This window comes from Salmo salar, chromosome 06, assembly GCF_965601325.2.
Source record: "Salmo salar chromosome 06, fSalSal1, whole genome shotgun sequence".
Lineage (NCBI taxonomy): Eukaryota > Metazoa > Chordata > Actinopteri > Salmoniformes > Salmonidae > Salmo > Salmo salar.
Window position 1 is genome coordinate 70,808,662 of NC_138296.1, and position 23,844 is coordinate 70,832,505.

The 23,844-nt window shown below is 43.4% G+C and overlaps 1 protein-coding gene across 2 annotated transcripts; it reads right to left on the reverse strand.

Annotated features, from left to right (window-relative positions):
- Positions 1 to 286: 286 nt before the first annotated feature.
- Positions 287 to 22,915, reverse strand: LOC106607896 (WD repeat-containing protein 26). 2 transcript variants are annotated; one of them, XM_014205375.3, is made up of 14 exons: positions 22,170 to 22,915; positions 20,167 to 20,266; positions 19,526 to 19,582; positions 15,354 to 15,490; positions 14,757 to 14,854; positions 10,801 to 10,957; positions 10,066 to 10,204; positions 9,637 to 9,777; positions 9,149 to 9,268; positions 8,584 to 8,729; positions 8,213 to 8,291; positions 7,943 to 8,072; positions 5,949 to 6,143; positions 287 to 3,469 (listed from the first exon to the last, which is right to left on the reverse strand). In XM_014205375.3, exons 1-14 carry the CDS (start codon positions 22,451 to 22,453, stop codon positions 3,444 to 3,446), a joined length of 1,809 nt encoding a protein of 602 aa, XP_014060850.1. In that variant the 5' UTR covers positions 22,454 to 22,915; the 3' UTR covers positions 287 to 3,443. The 2 variants fall into 2 exon arrangements, with proteins under 2 accessions (XP_014060850.1, XP_014060849.1); XM_014205374.3 differs by having other exon boundaries at positions 10,783 to 10,957.
- Between the last annotated feature and the right edge of the window lie 929 nt (positions 22,916 to 23,844).

The following is a 23,844-nucleotide window of genomic DNA, read 5'->3' on the forward strand; positions in this document are numbered from 1 at the left end:
AATAATTGTTGAATATTGTATTGAGTTGGGTATTTCGGGTTTGAACCATAGACTGGGTTCTTATATGTAGGCTATGGTATGTAAATAAAATACTGTGGAAAATGTTATTGCAAGCATATAATGTCCCACCTGGGGGCGGTGGTGAGCTAATGTAAAGTGGAATGGAGACATTTGGGTCTATAGATGGAGGTTCTGCAATTTGTCTATGACCTGTATAATAACAGGCCGATAAAATGGCTTCACCACAAATGCATCTCAAATTATAAATGTATTTCAAACAAGATGGTTTAGTCAAAATAGTCACATTTTATTGGCAACAGATCTTGTTTACCCCTACATTTGGCATTTGATCCCCTCTGATGCACATTATGCCTCTTTCCTGCCATGCGGATTCTCTGAATTACACCAAATGTCATCAAATTTTCAAGTGTGACTCAATCAACAATACAAAGTTAAACACAGGAAAATGGAGAGCTCTTTTCAGTCTGGGAACTCAAGCTTTCCTCTGAAGTCGGATGAGACGTGTTGTCCCTTCACACTGATCAAAGGTCAGTTTAGCTCTGTACCCCCTCATGATTATGGGGGACTGTGGATAGGATTGGATAAGGTAAACTGATCCTGTATCTGTGCTTAGGGAGTGACTATGTTCCAGTCCCTTGATATTCCATGTCGGGCCACAGCTCTTTTTCAAAACCCTGAACGCTTTATTGAAAATATGCATACATAACACTTCTCCTACACAACAATACAAAACAGTACAATCACTTTTGTAATAACACATTAAAAACGCAAACAGGTCCCCATCCCACAATAACTATTTTAATCTGCTACCAGAAACCCTTACTCCCCCACCAAGCCCTACCACCTCCAGAGAGAGAAATAGTCATTAGCATCATCAAATCATTAAAAATCCTGGGAACTCAAGAAGACAAAAGAACAGAGTAGACACCAAGTTGCATACAGACATAGAATGTCACCAGCAGGTGAATTATAACTTTGTGAAAGCTTTTAGGTTCTTCACTTTTGATTTGCCTCAATTCTTCAGACATGACATAAGGTGTGGATGGGGAGTTCAAGTCGATTCAGGGGTCCAGGAGATGGAAGGGTCAAGAATGGGAGAAGCACCATTCCAGACTAACCTTAGACCATGGAATCACACACAGCCACTTTTGGGTCTCAAGCGTTTTGGTAAGGGCAGAAATGGCAACCGCAACCAACAGTGGCACAAAAATAGACCCCCCCGGTCTTATTCCACAGACATGCAAGTATTCAATCACCGTACAGAGTCTCTTTTTAAAGGCGAGGGGTGGACAGTTTAAACCTGATTCTTATAAGGTAACACTCCCAAAGCATAACCCACCACACTCATATTATATTGGCATGAGTGTTACTGCGAATATTCACTGATTACATGTAAGAAGTGGTGGATAAGGTAAACATTTTACCCAAAAGACAAAGGCAAAACGAATTATAAGCAGGATAAAAAAAAATTAAAAGAGGACACCAGTTGTCTGGTTATATTTTAATATGATAATACACGGAGTGGGGTTGACCAACCCCCAAAAATAATGAAATGAGACCAAAAAAATGAAAGTAACAAAATACTCAGTTCTTTTTAAACATGTAATATCAGTTCACAGAAAATAGTCATTACATACCCCGAATCTAGAGGAAGAAAGCTCTGTATGGTGCTTTCACCACTGATAAGGAGGTCTGGAGAGAAGGAAAGGGGTGTTGTGCAGAAGTCGGTCTTGCTCCGCATGGGCTGTATGTAAGAGCGCAGCTATGCCTGTGTGTGTTTGAATATGTGGGAGATTGTTTGGTTCTGTAACTTCAATAATGCTTTACTACTGTGTAGGGTTCATGGAATTGTGGCAGGTGATCATATTGAAATTGAGCGTTTGTAGGTGTGACTTGGGGTAGACCTCAAAGCGCAGCGTTGTGTTTTGGGTATACATGTGGGTTTGTGGAGTGTTTGTTAGGGGTAGAACACTCTAAAATCATCATTCTACACATGGAACATTAAACCGCTGTCTTCAACGCTACAATTGTTAATTCCTCCTCATATGAAATGACCCTTTTCTCACAACAGTTTACAGCTCGTTGAAATGCATGTCATTCACTTTTTTCCCACAAAACAGATTTAATTCCGATACCTCAGTGCCTTTCCAATGGTAGGTGGTGGTAAGGAGAAATATAAAAAGCAAATTCAAATGTAAAAAGAAAAGCCCCAACTAAAAAAAGTTTAGAAAATGGCTCTAAAGTATTCTTTGTTCCACAGATAGATGTTGCTATGGGGCTTTGGATTAATTCTGAATGGGTTTAAAAGCCTCTTTAAAATTTCACTGGTAGGGGGGGGGGGGGGAGCATGATCTTCTGCTGGTGTGACTAAACACACACAGGTCTGCATGCACCTGCATTCACTCACTCAAACAAACCACACGGATGCGCACCCAGACACACATTGACACAGAAGGGCACACACACAAAGAGGAAGGACAGATGCAGTCCTCAGTGTACAGAACTCTACAGCCAACAGTATGTCCTTCTTAGAGAGATACTAAACACAAGGGCTGCTTCACATGAGACCAGCTACCACTGACCCCTCACCTTTGACAGTTCACCTTTCCCCCCCTCCCCACAGGTAGATCTTGTGGAACTATGTGCTGTGAACAGCCGAAGTGGGAGGGGGGGAGATGGGAGTCAGAGGGTGAGACTTTGTAGCGAGTTTGTTTGTGTTAGATTTAAACAAGGGATAAAAATAGCTTTTCCTAATTGAGAGCGTATTGTTCACACTGAAGCACTCCACAGCCACTACTCCTAGTTCAAACCTAGGATTCACCTGTTAAATGCTTACTATCGTTAAAAAATCTAAATCAAAATAAGCATAGCGTTTTACTTTGTCGGTTGGTTGGTTTTGTACAGATTTTCAGCCTTCGTCCAACAACTCGAGTGCAAAGAAAAGAGCTAGTCAGAAGGAGAAAATAAAAACAAATAGAAGGAAGAGTTGCAATATCTCCCCCCCCCCTTCCCACAGACACACGGGTACATGATAGAGAGACAGAAGACAGAGGCGGTCCAATTAGTGCGGCTGGTCTGGTATGGCTGTCTGGAGAGATCAGGTGCGTGACACCGTGCCTGTGACCCGGCAGGAGGTGGTCTTCCAGGGGAAGATTCAGGGGAGAGCCCCTGGTTTGGCTGTGGCCTTGTTTGGGAGAAGGGAGCCACAGGGAGTACCAGTGGATGGGATTTTCCGGGTCACTGGTTCTGGATGAAGACCTGGTTTTCTAAGAGCGTGTTCATCCTCACCTCCACAGTTTTGCCAGGTCATGAGACGCAACGGATTTACTTTTATTTCTGTTTTGTTAGGTCTAGGATTCGTTTTGATGTTTACTTGTTGTCGGTTGGTAAAAGAGAAAAAGTCTTCCATTCCAAAGTCACCATCAACTGTCCATGTTGCTGCAGTTCTCTGGGGAGAGATGAGGGACATGAATTACTTGTAACACCTTTAGCTGTTTTACAGCCACTGTGCTAACAAAATGCTAGTGGTAGTTAACTCGAAATGACACAACGACAAGGTTCCAGTTTAACAAAGTTTACTATATCGTATGAACACACTACAAGGTAGCCATTCCACTCCAGGCTAGGTCCATCAACCACAAGACTCCCTGTGCAGGCGCACTCTTGACTGAGTGATAGCCCCGTAATAACAGAAATACAGGGATACTTACAAAATGAACTTAACAATCTCCCCCTTTTCTTTAAAGACAAATAAAACAACATAATTAAATGTCCAAGTATTATTCAAGTTCCCCATTACAAATGGGTTGTGTGACAGTTTTTATTTGTATTACTCAAGCTGCCACTTTCCATTACTGAGAGCCTGTAGGAGCACAAGACCGGATGCTCCTTTTTCAGTCAGACAGTCAGCAAGCTGTTCCTTTGTGGTCGACCTGGAAAACAGCTTTGAGGTGTGGAATCACAGTTGTAACAAAGGTCTGTGAGCCACCCCAGATAAAGTCATCAACATGACAGGCAAGTACTCCAGTCACATTGCAGTCTTGATCAATAGAAGACTGAAGGATCCACTTGTGACATTTTTCCACCTGTATTCAGCATTGTTGCCTTGACTTTGTTGTACCAGTAGAGTGATGCATCTGCCAGTCCATACACACATTATTTTAGTTTCCACAGTGTTCCTTCGCTTTTAGCTTCAGGCGGAGTTCGGATGTGAATGTCCCTCGACAGCTCTGTTCCCTGCAAAAATGCAGATTTGCTGTCTATGGAATTAAGTTTCAATTTTTTCTGGCAGATCACTGACATCAGCAATCTGAGTGACTTCGAGGCGCATGTCGGTGAGTCTTTTGGGAGTTCTTTAGCAGCCAGCTCCTCAAAACCTCTAGATGTGCTTTAGACACTATTCCAGTTAAGGATTCTTTAAGGGTACACACCCATCTTGTTGAGACACATTTTTGGCCAATGTCTTTGACTTCCTCAAACACTCAATTTTTCCTCCAATTACTGAGCTCATCTAGCTTAGCTGAGTCAAATGACACGTCCTTTGTTTCAAGTACATCATCATTTTGAATGTCATTCTGTTTTTCTCGATTTTCCATTGGTTCAATTCTGAGATTATCTACAAGTGACAGGTCAGCTGACCCTGTTGTACCAGAAAGTGTAGCTGGTTCAGAGTACTGCAAGTTGTACCAGTTGTGGTGTTTTACTTTTACTTTTCCTGCTCGTCCAATGACGGTTGCTGTATGTGGAATACCACTTTCTCTGTCCATGTATTTAACAGTTTGTCCAGTTTTCAGATTGGAACAACCATGTTCTCTTAACACATGTGGCTGTTGAATGTTTTCCTCATTTGAACGCTCAACAGTATTATCTGTGGCATGGTTGAAGGTCTCTGCTTCATTTCCTGTGTCAGTTTCAGTGTCCAAATATCATTGGATGCATCATCTGGTAGGTTTGTGTCTGTTACGGTGTGCTTTTCATTAGGAGACTGATTCTCAGCAACAGCCCCTCTATCTTGTTGATCATTTACTTTCCGCAATCTTAAGTGATGCACCCTGACAATGATGCCTCCGTGCCTCACAAATATCACCACACCACCTTGGCCAATGACTACTCCCGGTCCTTTCCACTCTTGACAGTCAACTCGTTTGTAGTACACTTTGTTTCCAGCACTAAAGCGTGTGAAGTGGTCGATTATGTGAAGGTACCACACACTTGGTCCTAACTCATGTAGATCTACAGCCACTGTTTCATTGTACTTGGAAGCCAGTGGCAAACCAACAGCTGGTTTGGGCTTAGGTTTACTGTATTTTCTACATGTCTCACAACTGTTAACTATCTGCGGTAGAATGGAAATAATCTCATCATTATTCCCTGAACTGCTGAGTAACTTCTGAAGTCTGTCAACTGTAGCATGTCCAAACTGTTTGTGAAGCTTTAACAATACTTTGTGTTTTTCTTTTGTGTTCATGTTCTCTGTGACTGTCAGAATCTCCATGCGCTCTGTGACTGTCAGAATCTCCATGCGCTCTGTGACTGTCAGAATCTCCATGCGCTCTGTGTCCGTCAGAATCTAATTTTTTCATGGACTCTGTGTGATGTTTTTGTTTAAAATGTTTACACAATAGTGGCCTGAGGTAGTAAGTTCAAGAGTCACTGGTTGTTTAACGTGTTCATTTTTATGAGGACAGTCTATATCAATGGTAAGTGCTTTGACAAATAGCACATTTTGTTAACTTGAAATGACACAACAAGGTTCCAGTTTAACAAAGTTTACTATACCGTATGAACACACTACAAGGTAGCCATTCCACTCCAGGCTAGGTCCATCAACCACAAGACTCCCTGCGCAGGCGCACTCTTGATTGAGTGATAGCCCCGTAATAACAGAAATATAGGGATACTTAAAACATGAACTTAACAGTAGTTACCGTTGAGTCCGTCCACCTCCTGTGTATCGAGGAAGGGTGCGGGGCCCCAGACACGCACAGTGCCGTCGTCCGAGGCGGAGGCCATGAGGCCTGGGATGATGGGGTTCCAGCTAACGCAGTTGACTGTGCGGGTGTGCCCTGTCAGCTCAGCGATGGGCAGCTCACTGCGGCGGTGCCATATATACACCTTATGGTCTGAGGGGGTAAAGTGAGGGGTGGAAGGGTAAGAGAGAGGGAGAGGAAAGGTGGAGGACGTAAGAGAGAGGAGAGGAAGGAGTAAAATGGTATTAATATTTTTTTTTTAAAGTGGCGAGGTCGACCTTCCTATTATTATTAGTATTCATTGACCTGGCCAAGGCTTTCGACTCTGTCTATCACCACATCCTCATCGGCAGACTCAATAGCCTTGCTTTCTCAAATGATCGCCTCGCCTGGTTCACCAACTACTTATCCGATAGAGTTCAGTGTGTCAAATCGAAGGGCCTGTTGTCCGGGCCTCTGGCAGTCTATGGGGGTGCCACAGGGTTAAATTCTTGGGCCGACTCTTTTCTCTGTATACATCAATGATGTCGCTCTTGCTGCTGGTGAGTCTCTGATCCACCTCTACGCAGACGACATCATTCTGTATACTTCTGGCCCTTCTTTGGACACTGTTAACTACCCTCCAGACGAGCTTCAATGCCATACAACTCTCCTTCCGTGGCCTCCAACTGCTCTTAAATACAAGTAAAACTAAATGCATGTACTTCAACCGATCGCTGCCTGCCCGTCCAGCATCACTATACATCACAGAATATGTGGACAACTACAAATACCTAGGTGTCTGGTTAGACTAAACTCTCCTTCCAGACTCACATCAAACATCTCCAATCCAAAGTGAAATCTAGAATTGCCTTCCTATTTCGCAAAAAAAACAGCATCTTTCACTCATGCTGCCAAACATACCCTCGTAAAGCTGACCATCCTACCGATCCTCGACGATGTCATTTACAAAATAGCCTCCAATACCCTACTCAATAAACTGGATGCAGTCTATCACAGTGCTATCCGTTTTGTCACCAAAGCTCCATATACTACCCACCACTGCGACCTGTACGCTCTCGTTGGCTGGCCCTCGCTTCATACTCGTCGCCAAACCCACTGGCTCCAGGTCATCTACAAGACCCTGCTAGGTAAAGTCTCCCCTTATCTCAACTCACTGGTCACCATAGCAGCACCCACCTGTAGCACACGCTCCAGCAGGTATATCTCTCTGGTCACCCCCAAAGCCAATTCCTCCTTCGGCCACCTCTCCTTCCAGTTCTCTGCTGCCAATGATTGGAACGAACTACAAAAATCTCTAAAACTGGAAACACTTATCTCCCTCACTAGCTTTGAGCACCAGCTGTCAGAGCAGCTCACTGATCACTGCACCTGTACATAGCCCATCTATAATTTAGCCCAAACAACTGCCTCTTCCCCTACTGTATTTATTTATTTAGCTCCTTTGCACCCAATTATTTCTACTTTGCACTTTCTTCCACTACAAATCTACCATTCCAGTGTTTTACTTGCTATATTGTATTTACTTCGCCACCATGGCATTTTTTTGCCTTTACCTCCCTTATATCACCTCATTTGCTCACTTTGTATATAGAATTATTTTTCTACTATATTATTGACTGTATGTTTGTTTTACTCCATGTGTAACTCTGTGTTGTTGTATGTGTCAAACTGCTTGCTTTATCCTGGCCAGGTCGCAATTGTAAATGAGAACTTGTTCTCAACTTGCCTACCTGGTTAAATAAAGGTTTAATAAAACATAAAAAAATTAAAATGATATGCTGCAAGGCAAAGTCACTGCATGTGTTTGTGAGATAATTGGGATGAAAACATAGTGAGCGACACAGAGGTGAACATGTTTGTTCTAGGGCTCAATATCAGCCATTACCCCAATCCTGAGCATAAGGAGTAGTTGATGCCTAAAATGGCTGCTGTTGGGTCTATGGGTGTACCTTCGCTGCCGCTGGCAATGAAGTCTTCATTGTGTCCTCCGAAGCAGGAGTGGATGGTGTAGAAGCCCTGGGTCACACCCTGGTACTTCCGAACCAACACCCGGTCCTGCAGGTCCCAAAGATGCACTCCCTGTAGGGGTGGGGGTAATGGGAGCAGTTAGACACTGAAGACAACCATTCGCACTGCCACAAACTCCATCTCCCTCCCAGACACTAGTCCAATGCCTCCACACACACAGTGTTCAAGTATGGCACCATATCCCCACTCACCTGAGTTGCTACATTTAACAAAGCTAATCTTCCGTTCTTGGAAACCGTGAAAGACATGATAGGATGGTCCTCCTGAACTCTGTAAGAGACAAATTCACAACAAAGATGATCAATTACTAGTCTGTGTTCTGTTCAATATCTGTATAGACAATTCTATATGTGAGATTAGTAATTCAGAGCACATTATGTGCTCCGGTATTGCTTAATTTGTAGGTCTATTAATAAACTATTTATAAAACAAACAGCAGTAAACACTTAGTAACTCATCATGTATCATTTGTTAATATACAAATCATGCATTTATTACTAATACATCTGTCAACATGCCCTTTACATATTTTCAGTTATCTACTGATTAATACAGCCCTCACATGTTTCTGTCCGTTAGGTCCTCAAAGTTGTAACCCCGGATCCGCTGGTGTGTGTCAGACGCTAGCACTGTCCTGCCGTCCCCCACACACCAGAGGCACTGCACACGCACGCCCTCCCATGAGTCCAACAGGTTACCGTCCAGGTCCTACCATAACACAATCAATACATAGGTCCAAATGGAACTAGTCCAGATTCTGGGAATCAAATCACACACAGGCCAGTCCAAAACGGTATCGCCCATGCCCCTAGAAAATCAGACACACATTTTGGCAATTGCACAAATAGAGTTTGTAAGAAACACACAGACACATTAGATCCTGACAATCTTTTTGGAGGTCAGCAGGTTCCTGTCTAGTCAGCTAATCAATAAAGGTGTCAAGCTGCAAATCTAAAAGTAGCCTGTCCGTATGCAATGCTGTATTAGTCCCTCCCCACTGTCCTGTATCCTCCTCACAGATCACCCTGTTCTCTCCCCACTACTCACACACTGGCAGGACAAACTGGAAGAACCAACTGGTATATCTGGTGGATAGATCACACACACCTTCCCACACCAATACTTACACACTGGTAGAATTGTCCCCTCTGTCCCCCGGTGACGAAGCGTTTCCCATCAGGGTTCCAAGCCACACTGGTCAGACTGTCCTCGTGGGACTGGCTCATCTTGGTCCGTAACTCTCCCGTCTGCCCAGCAGGGGACAAAAACCACTCAGTCAGTACACAGACACTGAAGAGTTCCCAGCCTGGAGGTCCACTGCACGGCTGTTTTTATCAGTCCCAATAAATCAGGAACTACCTGGCCAATAAATTACATTAATTGATGTTTCTATTTATCTAATTAACTCCAATCAATCCTCGTCCTGGACGGTTGCAGTGTATGCCTGCACCAATTTCATACCAGCAATAACAGACGGCGTTGCTGGGCGGTGTGTGGGTTGCAATATCTGGATGTTCCTGTGTGTGTGGGCGCGCGGGGACTGCCATATAGGGATATCCCAGTGTGTGTATATATGTATGTATGCATGTGTGTATAAGTGTGGGGATTGCCATACCGGGACATTCCAGAGCCAGAGTTCAGAGCAGTCATCAGGCCCGCAGGCGATCAGGTAGGTGTCATCAGGGCTCCAGGCTAGGTAGGACACACCGTAGGCATGGCCCTCTAGGGTCCGCAGCAGCTTCAACTGGTGGCTCTCCTAGAGACCACACAGACCAGGTTCTGGGTTAGCGTAAAGCACTAATGGGAAGACAGTGGATCAGGGGTCTGCAAGAGTCATAGTTGCAGTCAATTTGCAGTGTGCAAATTATAATAATTATGTTCACTCCAACAAAAATCATCCCGTGGCTGACTCTAGTTGCCTACACCTGCAGTAGATGGTGGCTATCTTTGCCATTAATGCAGGAGATGACTCCTCCTATATGGCATATAGTGGGAATGTACACAGCAAGTGGTGTGGGGGAAATGGGCTCAGCATGGTACTCACAGGGTCCACCTGCCAGATGATGACGGTAGTGTCTTTGGAGCCGGTGGCCAGCTTGGTGCCGTCGTTGGAGAATTTACAGAACCACACCTCGTTACAATGCTCTGTGAGGATCTGCTGTGTGTAGCACGGAAACTGCTTCCTGTGGGTGTGGTCAACCAGGAGAGAGAGGTCATCCAAGGTTCAAGTTTAAAAAGAAAGGCGAGAGAAAATGGGGAGGATGAGAAGAAAATACAAGAGGATAGTGGAGAGAGAAAGGTATAGAATGAAGAGGAGAGTGGAGGATAGAGGCGCTACGGGTGAGAGGGAGTTGGTAAACGATTGAGGGTGATATTTTATGTCCACTAAACTCCTGTAGTGCGCAAAAATGACAGAAATAAAAAACAACGTACCATTCCAAACACACAGGACACTGGCGTACAAAACGAGTTCAGAAAATTGCAGCTCGTTATTGCATTACATGCAATAGTTATACATAGGTTCTGAGGTTCTGAGCTTTTCCTGACCATGTGGGCCCTGAGTTCCCCCAAGTCAGGTCAAGGGGTCAGGAAAACTCTATAATACACAAAGACCCTATATTAAAACACATGCTTTTCTTTATATCTGCATAGATTATTGCCACCATCTTTACCGACGTCTACAGTAAGAACCGTACAAAGAAAAGGTTGTCAGGTTAAGTTTTTTTTGCACATTTCATCTGTGTTTGGCAGAAACGGTCACCCTGAGTGTGTTGCTGACCGGCTGCAGACGTGGTCCAGGAGCAAGGTGACAGAGTCCAGGCTGCTGTCCAGTTTGGTATTATGGTAGAGGCAGCGGTCCCTCTGCAGCTCCACAGCCTGTCTCAGCAGGGTCTGCAGCCGGCGTGGCGGCAGCATCACCGACGGGGGCAAGTACGCTGGAGAGGGAGTGGGTTGGAGAGAAGGACCAGAGGCAGGAGTTAAACTATAGTCCAGTCTGAAGTACATCCCTAGACCCCTGTGAAGCCATGTGAGAGTGTGTGTGTGTGTGTATATAAGGTTTGATGAGGCTGTGTGTGAGGTAGTGTGTGTATTTATATTCAGTAGTTTATGAGGTACCATGCATGTATGATCGATGTAGGATATGTTCCATAACCACACTAAGACAACACTGCTCGGTATCAGATGGCTACAGCAGCACTGAACTGGCCCGAGGCTGCAGGGGAAACTTTCTGCTCTGACCACCGTCTCCCATTCCATGTACCAGAATACTGCCATTGGCGAGGACATTCTCACCTTTACTGTTAAGGCGAGGCTGCAAGTTCGACCCACAAATTACAACCTAGCATTGTGGTACCGTATATGATCTTGTTCTGTATTTTACACTCAAGAGTTAAATGTACCCCTTGACTTTTTCCACTTTGTTGTGTTACAGTCAGAATTTGAAATATAATCAATTGAGATTGTCACTGGACTACACACACAATACCCCATAATGTCAAAGTGTAATTATGTTTTTCAAATTAATAAACAATGAAAAGATGAAATGGTTTGAGTCAATAAGTATTCAAGCCTAACTTCAGGTGTAAAATTGTGGTTTAACAAGTCACATAATAAGTTCCATGGACTCACTCTGTGTGCAATGTGTTTAAGATGATTTTTGAATGACTACCTCAATCTCGGTAACCCACACAAGGTCCCTCAGTCAAGCTGTGAATTTCAAACACAGATTCAACCACAAAGACCACAGAGGTTTTCCAATGGTTTCCTATTGGTAGATTCCAGGTAAAAAGAAAAGCAGACATTGAATATCCCTTTGAGCATGGTGAAGTTATTAATTACACTTTGGATGGTGTATCAATACACCTAGTCACTACAAAGATACAGGCAGCCTTCCTAACTCAGTTGCCGGAGAGGACGGAAACCCCTCAGGGATTTTGCCATGAAGCCACTGGTAACTTTGAAACAGTTATAGAGTTTAATGTATCTGCTTGAAGAAAACTGATGGATCAACAACATTCTAGTTACTCCACAATACTAACCTAATTGACAGAGTGAAAAAAACTAAGCCTATACTGAATACAAATATTCCAAAACATACATTGTTTGCAACAAGGCACTAAAGTAAAGCTGCAACAAATGTGGCAAAGCAATTCACGTTTGTCCTGAATACAAAGTGTTATGTTTGGGCAAATCCAATAAAACACGTTAATTGTTAAGGACTGGAGAGTTTCAGGATAAAATAATAAAACAGAATGAAGCTAAGTACAGGCAAAATCCTAGAGGAAAACCTGCTTCAGAGATTAATTCACTTTTCAGCAGACCAATAACCTAAAACACAAGGCCAAATCTACACTGGAGTTGCTTACCAAGAAGCCAGTGAATGTTCCAAAGTGGGCAAGTTACAGCTTTGACTTCAATCTACTTGAAAATCTATGGCAACACTTGAAAATGGTTGACTAGCAATGATCAACAACCAATTTGACAGATAATAAAAATGGGCAACTTTTGCACAATCCAGGATTGGAAAACTCTTAGAGAGACTTACACAGAAAGACTTGGTGCCAAGGTGATTCTAACATGTATTGACTCAGGGGGTTGAATACTTATGTAACCAAGATGTTTCTTTTTCAATATTTTTATTAACAAATGTTAGAATTTTTCTTCTGCTTTCACTGATTATTTTGTGTAGATAGTTGACAAAAAAAAGATACATTTGAATCCCACCTTGTAAATCCCACCTTGTAAATCAAAGTGTGAATATTTTCTCAAGGCACTGTTCAAACCATGCGCTTGTCAGAAGAGCCTGGTTTGATGAAAATGTGTTCTCTTGTATGCAGAATAAGTCAGATATTGTTGTTGTGGGAGGAGGCCAGAGGGAAGTGCTGATTTTGGAAGTGGGCTGCTCATTCCATTGTTACATGGAGCAGGCCTTTTCTGAAAAGTTCCTTCAATACCAGCCCCCAATGTCACTCTTGGAAAGCCTGCGATACAAATGCAAGTTGGTGGCGATTATATTTGACAGTTTGGGCCACGTACAGTACCAGTCAAAAGTTTGAACACCTACTAACTCAAGGGTTTTTCTATATTTTTATTATTTTCTACATTGTAGAATAATAGTGAAGACATAAAAACTATGAAATAACACAGAATCATGTAGTAAGCAAAAAGAGTTAAACAAATCAAAATACATTTTAAGTAGCCACCCTTTGCCTTGATGACAGCTTTGCACACTTGGCATTCTCTCAACCAGCTTCATGAGGTAGTCACATGGAATGCATTTAAATTAACAGGTGTGCCTTGTTAAAAGTTCATTTGTGGAATATCTTTCCTTTTTTTTTTTTTTTTTTTTTAAAGCATTTGAGCCAATCAGTTGTGTTGTGCCCAAATAAATGCTTCCAAGTTCAAGTAACAGACGCATCTCAGCATCAACTGCTCAGAGGAGACTACGTGAATCAGGCCCTCAGGGTCAAATTGCTGCAAAGAATCCACTACTAAAAGCACACCAATAATAAGAAAAGACTTGTTTGGGCCAAGAAACACGAGCAATGGACATTAGACCAGTGGACATCTGTCCTTTGGTCTGAGTCCAACCGCCATGTCTTTTTGAGACGCAGAGTAGGTGAACGGATGATCTCCGCATGTGTGGTTCCCACCGTGAAGCATGGAGGAGGTGGTGTGATGGTTTGGGGGTGCCTTGCTGGTGACACTGTCAGTGATTAATTTTGAATTCAAGGCACACTTAACCAGCATGGCTACCACAGCATTCTGCAGCGATACACCATCCCATTTGCGCTTAGTTGGACTATCATTTGTTTTTCATCAGGACAATGACCCAACATACCTCCAGGCTGTGTTAGGGCTATTTGACCAAGAAGGAGAGTGATGGAGTGCTGCATCAGATGACCTGGCCTCCACAATCCCCCGACCTCAACCCAATTGAGATGGTTTGGGATGAGATGGGAGTAAAGGAAAAGCAGCCAACAAGTGCTCAGAATATGTGGGAACTCCTTCAAGACTGTTAGAAAAGCATTCCAGGTGAAGCTGGTTGAGAGACTGCCAAGAGTGTGCAAAGCTGTCATCAAGGAAAAGGGTGGCTACTTTGAAGAATCTAAAATATATGTTTAGATTTGTTTAACACTTTTTTGGTTACTACATGATTCCATGTGTGCTATTTCATAGTTTTGATGTCTTCTTGAATCCCCGAGCTGACAAGGTAAAAAAAAAAAAAAAATAATTAAAAAATAAATAAAATGTAATTCTGTCCCTGAGCAAGGCAGTTAACCCACTGTTCCCCGGGCGCCGAAGACGCGGATGTCGATTAAGGCAGAGGGGTTGGATTAAATGCGGAAGACACATTTCAGTTGAAGGCATTCAGTTGTACAACTGACTAGGTATCCCCTTTCCCTATTGTTGTACAATGTAGAAAATAGTCAATATAAAGAAAAACCCTTGAATGAGTAGGTGTCCAAACTTTTGACTGGTTCTGTAGGTAGGCCTATGGTACATGGCCTTCAGATTACAGGCCTACCTAAGAGTAGAGCAAAACAACTGGCTAGGTAGTCTGCTCTGTTCCAGCTGTTATGGGCAGCCTAGCTGTGTGGAGGAAAAGGTATTTTTTGTTTCCTTTAAGCGTTCTTGCATCAACGACCTTTGAAAAATTTGAATATTTTATTATGTAATGTGATTTGTGGATTCAAATAAAGTATTTAAAACGTGTGTGGTCAGTGTTCTCACTCTGTAGCTTGTCCAGTAGTCGGCAGCGGGAGTTTGTGCCTTTGCCCTCCCACTCAGTCTTGGCGCGCAGGTCCTCTGCATGGCTACACATCAGATACCTACACAACACAACGTGAATCAGACTACAACACACACCTCTGGATACATCATTGTTATGCATGACCCGTAATAACAGTATCATTAACCTGTATTTACTGGTAGTAACACTATAACCTGGTTATTTCTCCAAAGACACAGATTGTCCTTGTTCAATGTGACGAATGATCAACCACCGATGCAAAGTTGGTTGGTCCTTATAATTTATATATTTTCAGAAACTGCCTAATGGACAGACTGATATATCTGTATGCAGCAGTTGGCATTACCGTTTTATTTTCATGCTGAATATTTGGATGCTGTCCACGTTGTTCTTGACAGCGTAAAAGATGATGATTGACTTATGTTGACTACTTGACTTATGTTAATCAATGGATAGATGAACTGAGTATGCGAATCCTGTTTGCGACAGTTGATTGATGTGATCGGAAGGGACTACAATGGCATACTGACTGCGCGCGTGCGTGCGTGTAGGGGGGGCATTGATATGTGATAACGTACCCGCTGAGAACATGGATGCGGTCCGTGTTATACTTGAGCGGTGTGAGCTCTCCCCTGAGCACCTGCAGCGCCTCGAGAACCTTCCCGTCCTCCAGGTACTCCAGATACTTCTGCTGCAGGAGCAGGAACTTCATACGCTACAGAGAGAGGGAAGGAAAGGGGTAGAGAGGTGAGGAAATATGAGAAAATTAGTGGTGGGGGTTATTAGATTCAAAACAACCCCCCGACCACTAATCCTGTGCTCCAAAGGAGGCAAGTACTCATACCAACATCGTGTGTGACAGGCAGCATTGCCATGGTGAGAGTAAACAGGCGCCTATGGTTGGCCTTGGGGGCACATAGTGGGCGTTGGCTTAACCCCAGAGACCTCACTGTGCCAGTTGTAACTGGCCACTTCCTTGTTAACTTAATACTTGTAACAACAAACAGTGTTAACCAGTCTGGGTATTTTGGTCAGTTGTGATACTTCTGGTTTTAATAAAAGGGAGTCCGTCTTATCATGGGCCTGCAGTGTCTATCACAGCCCAAGAAACGAGGTAACGCCCCGTAAAACAGACACATATGTTTTCAATTATATCTATGACTCTGGTATATAAATTACCATCGTCAAGTGCCAACCCTAATCATAAGTGCAGCCATTCCATGTTGACATACACTACATGACAAAAAGCATGCGAACACACGCTCGTCGAACATCTCATTCCAAAATCATGGACATTAACATGGAGTTGGGTGATTAGGCCTGGCTCACAGTCGACGTTCCAATTCATCCCAAAGGTGTTCGACGGGGTTGAGGTCAGGCCTCTGTGCAGGCCAGTCAAGTTATTACACACCAATCACGACAAACCATTTCTGTATGGACAGGTAGCGTTCTCCTGGCATCTACCAAACACAGATTCATACGTCGGACTGCCAGATAGTGAGGAGTAATTCATCACTCCAGAGAACGTGTTTCCACTGCTCCAGGGTCCAATGGCGGCAAGCTTTACACCACTGCAGCCGACACTTGGCAATGTGCATGGTGATCTTAGACTTGTGTGAGGCTGCTCAGCCATGGAAACCCATAACCTGAAGCTCCCAACAAACAGTTGACGTTGCTTCCAGAGGCGGTCTGGAACTCTGTAGTGTGTGTTGCAACCGAGGAGAGAGGATTTTTACTCGCTACGCGCTTCAGCCGTCCAGTTCCTTGAGTGTGGCCTACCCCTTCGTGGATGAGCTGTTGTTGCTCCTAGACGTTGTCACTGCAAAATAACAGCACTTACAGTTGACCGGGGCAGCTTTAGCAGGGCAGAAATTTGACTGACTTTATGGAAAGGTGGCATCCTATGACAGTGCCACAGTAAAATTCACTGAGCTATTCAGTAAGGCCATTCTACTGTCAATGTTTGTCTATGGAGATTGCATGGCTGTGTGCTCAAGTTTATATACCCGTCAGCAACAGGGTATGGCTGAAATAGCCAAATCCACTAATTTGAAGGGGTGATATATATATATATATATCACACACACACACACACACACACACACACACACGTACGTACATATGCAGTGAGGGAAAAAAGTATTTGATCCCCTGCTGATTTTGTACATTTGCCCACTGACAAAGAAATGATCAGTCTATAATTTTAATGGTAGGTTTATTTGAACAGTGAGAGACAGAATAACTACAAAAATATCCAGAAAAACGCACGTCAAAAATGTTATAAATTGATTTGCATTTTAATGAGGGAAATAAGTATTTGACCCCCTCTCAAATCAGAAAGATTTCTGGCTCCCAGGTGTCTTTTATACAGGTAACGAGCTGAGATTAAGAGCACACTCTTAAAGGGACAGCTTGTTACCTGTAAAAAAGACACCTGTGCACAGAAGCAATCAATCAAATCAGATTCCAAACTCTCCACCATGGCCAAGACCAAAGAGCTCTCCAAGGATGTCTGGGATAAGATTGTAGACCTACACAAGGCTGGAACGGGCTACAAGACCATCGCCAAGCAGCTTGGTGAGAAGGTGACAACATTTGGTGCGATTATTCGCAAATGGAAGAAACACAAAAGAACTGTCAATATACCTCGGCCTGGGGCTCCATGCAAGATCTCACCTCGTGGAGTTGCAATGATCATGAGAACGGTGAGGAATCAGCCCAGAACTACACAGGAGGATCTTGTCAATGATCTCAAGGCAGCTGGGACCATAGTCACCAAGAAAACAATTGGTAACACACTACGCCGTGAAGGACTGAAATCCTGCAGCGTCCGCAAGGTCCCCCTGCTCAAGAAAGCACATATACATGCCCGTCTGAAGTTTGCCAATGAACATCTGAATGACTCAGAGGACAACTGGTGAAAGTGTTGTGGTCAGATGAGACCAAAATGTAGCTCTTTGACATCAACTCGCCGTGTTTGGAGGAGGAATGCTGCCCATGACCCCAAGAACACCATCTCCACCGTCAAACATGGAGGTGGAAACATTATGCTTTGGGGGTGATTGTCTGCTAAGGGGACAGGACAACTTCACAGCATCAAAGGGACGATGGACAGGGCCATGTACTGTCAAATCTTGGGTCAGAACCTCCTTCCCCCAGCCAGGGCATTGAAAATTGGTCGTGGATGGGTATTCCAGCATGACAATGACCCAAAACACACGGCCAAGGCAACAAAGGAGTGGCTCAAGAAGAAGCACATTAAGGTCCTGGCGTGGCCTAGCCAGTCTCCAGACCTTAATCCCATAGGAAATCTGTGGAGGGAGCTGAAGGTTAGAGTTGCCAAACGTCAGCCTCGAAACCTTAATGACTTGGAGAAGATCTACAAAGAGGAGTGGGACAAAATCCCTCCTGAGATGTGTTCAAACCTGGTGGCCAACTACAAGAAACGTCTGACCTCTGTGATTGCCAACAAGGGTTTTGCCACCAAGTACTAAGTCATGTTTTGCAGAGGGGTCAAATACTTGTTTCCCTCATTAAAATGCAAATCATTTTATAACATTTTTGACATGCGTTTTCTGGATTTTTGTTGTAGTTATTCTGCCTCTCACTGTTCAAATAAACCTACTATTACAAAATCAGCAGGGGATCAAATACTCTTCCCCCCCCCCCACTGTATATATAGCATGCAGTCTTGGTATAATGCAGGGCAAAAACTTGCTATTTGTTTTTAAACTTTCATAAAATAGGATAGCCTACCTCTTACAGTTAAAATTGATTGTATTCACAATAACAAGCCTAGCTAGAAAGTGCAACATGAAACTCCACAGGTGCAAGACTAAGCTAAGCCATGAGACATTTTGATATCTAGCCTATCCTGTGTCCTAATGAGCTAGCTAGGTCTGATAAGTATCATTTTGTCTAGCTGCAGTCCTCAGTGCTCTTTAGTTGACATATGAACGTGCTGTACCCATGGGAGAGGAAACTCCTATAATTTATAAATCACAGAAGCGCTGAATGATATACAGTACCAGTCAAAAGTTGACACACCAACTAATTCAAGGGTTGTTCTTTATTTTTTACTATTTGCTACACTTTAGAATGACAGTGAAGACATCAAAACTATATATAAAAATATAAAAATAAATAGAATCATGTAGTAACCAAGTGTTAAACAAATAAATAAAAAAATATATATATTCTTCAAAGTAGCCACCCTTTGCACTCTTGGCATTATCTGCCACCCTCCGCATGGATCATTTTTTGTTGTTGTCAAATAATAGTAGTGGTGGCAAAATGTAATTGAGAAACATTCCCTACACTTACCATCTGACTAGCAAATTACGAAATGCAGGATATTATACCCCCATGTATGAGGATATCTGTTATAAACATTCCATTCAGTCCCTCCAAGGCATTACGGGAAACACTTGAAATTCCACAGCCAGAAAGGATACGCCTCACAAAGGGGGGACTTTATATTTTAATTATTTTGCAGACGTTCCTACCTAGAGCAACATACAGGAGCAATTAGGGTTAAGTGGCTTGCTCAAGGGCATACAGGCACCTAGTCGGCTTGAGGATTCTAACCAGCGACCTTTCACAGTTACTAGCCTAACGCTCTTAACCGCTAGGCTACCTGCCGCCCACTTTCTAATCTAGAACAGTCAGGTTTGGGACAGAACCGTTCTAGAACCTGTATATACCCTTTCACTGCATGGCTGACTGTCTATGAGGTCAGGTTTGGGCTTACCACAATAGCGTTCGGAGAATGCATCAGTGCTCTCAGCTCGTTGAGATCATTCTCAGCCTGGACCAAAACAAAGAGAGAGGGGCAGGGGGAGACAAATAGTTGGCTCAGCACTTCCTCTCCACAAAAACGGCAAATCAAAACAGTTTACCACTACATGGCACCACCAGTAACAACACTTTCTCAGTGTAGGAAGTCAAAAACTGTCATTTTCATGGAGTGTGAAGCCATTTTGTTGCTACAGTTCAGATAGTGCTCAGTAGTATCTGTACATTTATGGGATAAAAAATAAAATATGATGTACATTTTTACAAACCCATGGCTCTTGGAATGGGAGCATTTTGTGTCAATGTAGAAGAGAAAGTTCAGCCAAAGGAGCTAGTTTTATGATCAAATAACACATTCCTAAAGACCCCTTACTAGGAACGTACATATATATTTATTTCACAGAGTACCAATCTTGTATTGATTGGCACCTATGTTTATTAATAGCACTGTTCATTTACTCCATATGTAGCCTAGCGTTGGTGTTGTACACGTGATAGATACTTCCACTTAGTAACAGAACCATGTTATCTGTACTGTCTCTAAACTTAAGCGTAGCATTATAGGTGCAGGTGTAACTATGGTAACCAGGGACCCACCTTGTCCCACTCCCCCTCCATGACGTGGTTGCGGAACTTCGTGGCTGAGGTATGTTCCAGTCTGCAGCCCGACTCCTGCATCAGCAGGTCCACTGTTTGACTACGGAGAAGAGAGGGGGGGAAACATTACCTCAATGTTTACGTTAACTGAACATTTGAACAACAAGACAGACAGAATGTAAAGGAACTGAAATGTCAGCCCAAAATCCAATTGATCACAGAGGTGGATTAAACACTGATTGCCTAAATGTTTGTTTATAGCAAACGTTTGCTTAATATTGGCCAACAAGACAGACAATGGACCTGATATGTTACACCAGACAGACAAAGGAATGACTGAGGGAGAAAAACAGACATCTAAACCAAATCCAGCAATAAGAGAAGTGGCATTTGTTATCATTCTAGACCAGACAACTGAGTGCTATAAGTGTGCTGAAAAGGTGTCTGTGCTAAAATGGAGTGGAGGGAGGGGGTGTACTGACGCCAAGGCATGATGACATCATCCTCAGGTATCAAAGAAGAGTGGCGCAGCAGAGTGTTTTCAGCTTCACCCTGCTGAGTCCGACAAGGTTCTCACTTGCGTCCCACATTTGAAACGTAGGGTCGTCAGTTCCATAGCAGACAATGCATGTATATATTGCCCATATAAACACACAGTCAGTGGCGAGCAGTAGCAGCCTGGGTCTATCGAACACTGCATTAACAGTTCATTATGGTGACAGGGGCCAATTTAGCCACGGAGGGCTCAAAATATCGTTTTCCTGCCGATTCCTGATGGGTTCAGCTTGCGCCATCTATTATTAGATTCAACCAACGTTTAATCTAAACCTGCTGGTTAGACGCGAATTCAAGCGCCGCCATGAAACCATACCCCAGTGGGGAAGCCGTTCTGACTACTTCACCAGCCACCAATAATGATAAAACGAGTTAAATATCACTTTGACTTAAAGTGCATCTAGTGCTATAAATTGCGATTTTGTGTGTCCTTATTTGCACTATTGACATTGTTGACATGAGTGATACAGACTATTATTTGCAGACAAATAAAGATGACAACGTCTGATCACATCACATAAGTAGTTCGAAAGATAAACGTAACAGTGCAGTGGTATGATAAGGGACGGTATTATAGATATAATGGTTGATGTCGTTGAAGACGACCGCCACTCAAAACAACCACTGAGTGGATACAAAATGACCCCGTCCGTTTTTCTACTTTACAACAATTCATCAAGCAAAACTCATACCGACGTTCCCTTTGTAAACACTAAATGTCAACGTAATAATAAAACCAAAGCATCGAAAGGGACAATTAAGGGATAACACAGAACGAAAAACGAATCGCCGCTCTAAAACAGGGTATTGTTGTTCTCCCTACGCACTTTTGCGCTATCCTGTAAGTGCAGATATTTCATTGCAGAAAACTACTTTACATGGTGCCACAGTATAAATAAAACAGGCCAAATTTAATCGGCCCTCGTGACAGGTTATGGTCAAATACGTCCTATGGTTATATACGTAATTTGTAGCCACACAAGTCATTGTGGATGTTTCGCTGGATTACAAGGTGATGTAATGCGATTTCAATCCGTGTAAAAAAATTATATCGCTAGATAACGTCAATACAACACACAACACGCATAGTTCAACTAACTAGCTAGCCTAGCTACTCACTGAAGAAAGTTGGTTCGAGGTAAATGTAGCCAACCAAATTGTGTTTTTAATTCTGTATAAACGTGAGAATAACCCCCATAACGAAGGCTAGCTAACATTTAGTTGCGCTATCTAGCTACCACTGTATTGTGCAAGATGGACCCCTTCTCCTTCAACTAACGTTAGCCTACTAGCTAACTACCCCCTCCCCCATGTTTGTCCGTCAACCGCAGAATTCAGTTATCAACTGCCGCCATGCAGTTTCGCTCAAAACACTTAAATAAATCATATTTAATGTGCCTGTATACTTCAGGAGCTTTTCGTTCGAATGACACATCGTGTAAACTTACTTTAGCCCTAACCCGTCGAGATGTTGTCCTATTAATCGGATGACATCTTCCTCAGACTGCGAAAGTAGTTTCTTCTTTTTCATGGAGCCAACCTCCGATCCCGAGGACGTGGAGGCGACGCAGGTCCCAGACCCCAGTCCGGCTCCAACATTATTCCCATTGTTTGTGCTGGTTAGAACCCCATTGGAGTGCGTTCCCACCGCCGAGGATGACTCCCCGTTTTGTGCGCTGTTCAGGCAGGAAAGCTCCGAATCCTGTCCTTGTCCTTCCCCGTTTGATTGCATGTTATTGCCGCTAAGATTGTTGACAGGGGTTCTGTTAAAGTGAATAGCAGAGGTGGCTTGGTGATGTGGAGAAGTAGTAGTAAATCCCAAAACAACTCCAGAAAGGCCTGTTGCAACTGTTGAAGCCCCGGGCTCTCCTGCTCCCTCCGCCGCCGAGGCTCGGTGTTTCTTCCGCGGGGGCGGCGACGCTCCGTCGGTGTCCGAGCCGGAGGAGAAGGAAGCGGAGGCCAGAGTTTCCTCACCGAGAGCGGCCGTGATTAGAAGCCGGCGAAGCCCCGGGTGGGAAAGGAGGTCTTAGCTCCCAGGATTCAGCCTTCGTAACCGGCTGAGAACGAACTGACTCTGTGGTAACTAGTCCCCTCAGTCGCTCCGTTTTTGTTGTTGTTTCTCTCAAAACAGCTGCAACCCCCTGATGGAGTCCAGACACACGTTATTGGTCCAGACACGCTAACATAACCGGAAATTCATATATTACCCTGCTTCCGGGTGGAATTATATAATCAATAGGTGGCGCATGAGAACCAATTTAGCATATTAATTGTTTTTATGATAACAATAAATACGTTATGAGAAAATGGCAGGCAGAAATTTCTTAAGATACATATCATTCATTCGTGATGTTCTACTAATTGTCAGTGTTTTTATTAGAGGGGTCACTATGGTTTATAGTCTGCGGAAACAGCCAGGATGATCGATCCGTGTAGGGCTCGTTCAAACAAAATCTGAATTTAAACAACGAAGACAGATAATCAAATGAATTCATGTTTCTGTCGTCGGCTATTGGTTTAACGAACGGTACACGACACGCCATCCCATCAACAAATTATTGGTGACATCCTACAGTCTCACGGTGTGTAAAACATTGCAGTGCTTCCAAAACAATTGCAAATGTGTGATATTCTGAAAACCAACAATTACCATAGTTTTCTGAAAGCGTTGCGAAGTAAATCGACATACATCCGTTTTTTAATCTTCTCAGTGGATCTGTTAAATCAAATCAAATCTATTTATATAGCCCTTGGTACATCAGCTGATATCTCAAAGTGCTGTACAGAAACCCAGCCTAAAACCCCAAACAGCAAGCAATGCATGTGAAAGAACCACGGTGGCTAGGAAAAACTCCCTAGGAAAAACTCCCTAGAAAGGCCAAAACCTAGGAAGAAACCTAGAGAGGAACCAGGCTATGAGGGGTGGCCAGTCCTCTTCTGGCTGTGCCGGGTGGATATTATAACAGAACATGGTCAAGATGTTAAAATGTTCATAAATGACCAGCATGGTCAAATAATAATAATCATAGTAGTTGTCGAGGGTGCAACAAGCACGTCCGGTGAACAGGTCAGGGTTCAATAGCCGCAGGCAGAACAGTTGAAACTGGAGCAGCAGCACGGCCA